The 3770-nt window shown below is 36.6% G+C and overlaps 1 protein-coding gene across 1 annotated transcript in view; it reads left to right on the top strand.

Annotated features, from left to right (window-relative positions):
- The window catches only part of LOC121879697 (protein boule-like), a 9029-nt gene extending 5378 nt beyond the window's left edge, over nt 1-3651 (top strand). Inside the window, exons 6-7 of the mRNA XM_042386427.1 lie at nt 857-961; nt 3514-3651. Coding sequence (XP_042242361.1) covers nt 857-940 — 84 coding nt within the window. The 3' untranslated portion in view covers nt 941-961; nt 3514-3651. The remainder of the gene's footprint in view (nt 1-856; nt 962-3513) is intronic.
- Nucleotides 3652-3770: the final 119 nt, after the last annotated feature.

Below are 3770 nucleotides of genomic sequence, written 5' to 3'. Positions count from 1 at the left end.
GTTCCCACGAGGTAGAGCAGCACCTCGGGCATAGTCCTAGTAGGAGGAATGTTCCCGAGTGCCCCTTGTGCAGGTGGAAGTTAAGCAAGGTGAATAAATCTCTTATATGGTAATACTCTACCGGTGCTACTAATGCACCGCTCCCTGTTTATCATTCTTCTTCTGTGTGGAAAATTTGAGTTCTCCTTTACAGATAACATTTTAATTTACCCAGTATGTGCTTATGTAACTCTGGTGTAATACCGTACTATATAGTCAGTAAGCTATTTGACCACCAATTGCTCTTGGACACATGTCACTTGTTCAGTGTCTGTACCAAATAAGTCACATGTCTTTGAATTATACAACCAGAACAAGTACTTTTACATAACTTAATTATCTGTACAATAATAGTCTGGGGTGTTGCTGTACAGTAATAAGTTTATTTAGTCCAAACTTGTGGATTTCAACATAAATAAGAATTAGATTTGCTGTATTGTACTGTTCACATTAATCCCTAGAGTTGCTGAGAAAAAAAAACTTCCAAATTCACCAACCAAATTTGGACTCTAATTCTGAACCTTTGGGTAATTCAACAAGGGTAGAATCTTGAAGTTGTGAAATTGAGGAGTTCAAGAGTACCGTGTATAATACAGTATGGTGTATAGTTTTTCATTGCAGTCTGCCATTTAGGGATACAGTAGTACTGTTAAACTATGTTTTTACCTTGATGCATAATTTCATTTGAGCAGTTCGGATGAGGAAAACAGTTTAAAATATAAATTAATGCATTGTTAGTGATCAGTTTAGCTAGCTGTTAAGGATGACTTATTTTAAATGTTTCATTTAGATTTTTATTAATTTCTCCTGAAAGCAGCAGCCTGCTGGCAGTTACATATCTAGTGATGGAATGTACACACAAGCCTCGCCAACCTACATCGTACCTGACAGAACCTATTGAGCAGTCCCCATTTCCAACATTGTGAGGATTCCACTTAATGATATAAGTTTGCATATTCATGCATATGCCTTGTTTGGCTTTTTAACTAATGGCTTCATGTTGCTTGCTGATACTTGTCCTGCTTGCACGGCTTATGTAAGATGTGCACTTTTTCTCATAATATATACAGTACTGTATGACAGTACAGTCTATACATAAGTATTTGTCTCCCAACTAAGTGCATATAGGATTCACTGTAGTTGTGTTCATACATTGTTTGGTAGACGCCACCTTCTCCAAACGATATAGTCAGTTCATCAACTCAGAGCATCTCTATAAGACTTCATACACACAACCTATATAGATGGGGTGAAGAATTATCTCTGGAAAACTGAATCTTGGCTGGAGTTCATCCTGTCTTAACCCCCACTCTCCTGTGTGGGGTGCATCAAGGGACACACAGACCTCAAAGGAAAGATGAAATATTAGTATGACAGGAAAGTAATATTCGAAATACCAGCACCTATTTGTTCATCATAGACTTGCATACTGTATTATAGCAGACAGATTGAATCATTAGCCTCCACATTTATTCACAGTGCTACACATCACTTCATAATTAGGGTAATTCTTCTGAAACAGTTCCATAATCTCTTACTTCCCCTTAAATTTTTTGGTAAGTTTACAAAAATATTTTACCTCCGCTGGTTTGAGTTTAATCTTTGTATGGATATTGAGTTTCATTTCTGTTCTATGAGTTGATGATGAAAGGTGAGTATACCAGTACAGTATTCAGCATGGGTATAAGTGCATCTTTGCTTTATTGGTTGTAAATACAGTCAGATTTTTTGGTTGTGGATTACAGACAGCATGTTATTCTTGAAGCAACCTTTTAAAAGACTCTAATTTTTTCAGTGCTATGCTTTTAAAATTTTTTTTGCCTGTGTACATAAAATCCCTTTACTGTTAGTATATAGATTTATTACATATGTTAAGTTTGTTATAATTCCGTTTTGAATGTAAGCTTTGTAGGTGGGTGATACAAGGGACAAAAGAGTATATAGTATATGTCCAAAAATCCGGACTGCTTGGGGATTGGGTCGGTCCGGATTTTCGGATTTTCCGGATTCTCAGGCAGTACTTTTAAAATTCAAATTTAAGGAGGAATAAAGAAGAGATGAACAAGTACATTTTGATAGTTTATTCATTAGCAAATATAGCATGCTTCATTTATCAAAACGAGCAGTTTTAATGAAAAAGCTGTGAATTCTAGAATTTTATTCTTTGCCTTTTTTATATCATAAATTGTAGACTTTCCAATGTCGTATGTTTCCATTAGAACAGTAATGCTCACACCACGTTCTAGTTTCTTAATTATTTCAAGTTTGTCACTCAATTTCAACGTGTTCTTCATTCTCTTCACACAACGAAGTTTATCTACTTTAGGAGCCATTATTAGGGGCTTGTACAGTACAGGTACTCTGTAAATGGAAAGAGTAGGACTCAAAATTACCGTACATATGTTGTCACAGTTTGATTGCTCGTTTTAAAGTGGCAACCACGTGGTCACTTCTTGTCGCTGTGCAGCTGTGGCCCTCACGCATGCGCACATACACACAAAAGTCCGCTAAAAAAAAGTTTGAGTTTTCGAAAAGTCCGGATTCTCGGGTGATCCGGATTTTTGGACTTTTACTGTAGTATACATTAATGATCCCCTGTAAGGTAGTGTGCCTGAACAATGTGGTATTATTCAGGCTTGGCTGAAGGTAAAAATGATAGGAATATAATATACTGTATATATATATATATATATATATATATATATATATATATATATATATATATATATATATATATATATATATATATATATATATATATATATATATATATATATATATATATATTTTGAGGGAACAATGTTGATATGGCAGACAGCTTCAGATTGTATTTTTTCAACAGTGTGTTAAGTAAGTCTGGAGTACTGTACCACTCCACACATGAGAGCAGTATTCCATTGGGTCTATTGTAAAGGTGGGCAGAGTTATGGGTGAGCCTAAAAGAGGCCGGGTTGTGTTATTTGGGACAAAAACACTTGGTGTGATCACTTTTGTGCTTGTTTTGGGACCTTTTAAGAACAGTACTGTACACCTGCTTGGAATCCACAATACTTTCTGGGTTCACAGGTAATACCGGCCAGCGACCAGAAGACATGGAAGAAGTGTGTTTATTTCTGAAGTTAGAACTGTATTTTATTAAGCCTCAGACTGCTTGCTGTATATTCGGTCAACATGAATATAATATATTATGTGGTCTCTTGTTATGTGGCTTTCAGGTTCCTGTTACAAACCTTCATATTTAACATAATTATGCCAAGACTGTTTCTTATTTTGTGACTGAGACAAAAGATTTACCATAGTCACCTTTTTCAGTGATCAACATGTGATAGGTGTAATTTTGTGCCTGTTTGTGACTGTGATTACTGTGCCAGTAATTTGGCAAACATTCCTGTACTATATTCATGTTATTTCATAGTATTTAATATAAGAAAATTACATCACTGTTGAAATAATAGAAGAATTACTTTATTGCAGCCTGGGTATAGTCCCCAGCAGTGTTTGGTTGACCCCAGCAGCCCAACACGAGGGGATCTTACCACAGCTTCTGCTCCGGGAAGCTCACCCTACACCTCCTCCCCTCTCACCTCTGCCTGCCCCCCTACACCCACCACTACCTGCCCTCCCACACCCACCACTACCACCATTGTTGATTGTAATTCAGTCACTACTACCTCCTCCACTTCCACTAAAACCACAGCCACTACTACCTCCACAAGAACTAAAACCATGAG

Source organism: Homarus americanus, unplaced genomic scaffold (genome assembly GCF_018991925.1).
Source record: "Homarus americanus isolate GMGI-L3 unplaced genomic scaffold, GMGI_Hamer_2.0 scaffold42643, whole genome shotgun sequence".
Classification (NCBI taxonomy): Eukaryota; Metazoa; Arthropoda; class Malacostraca; order Decapoda; family Nephropidae; genus Homarus; species Homarus americanus.
This window is presented reverse-complemented; position numbering and strand designations above follow the sequence as displayed.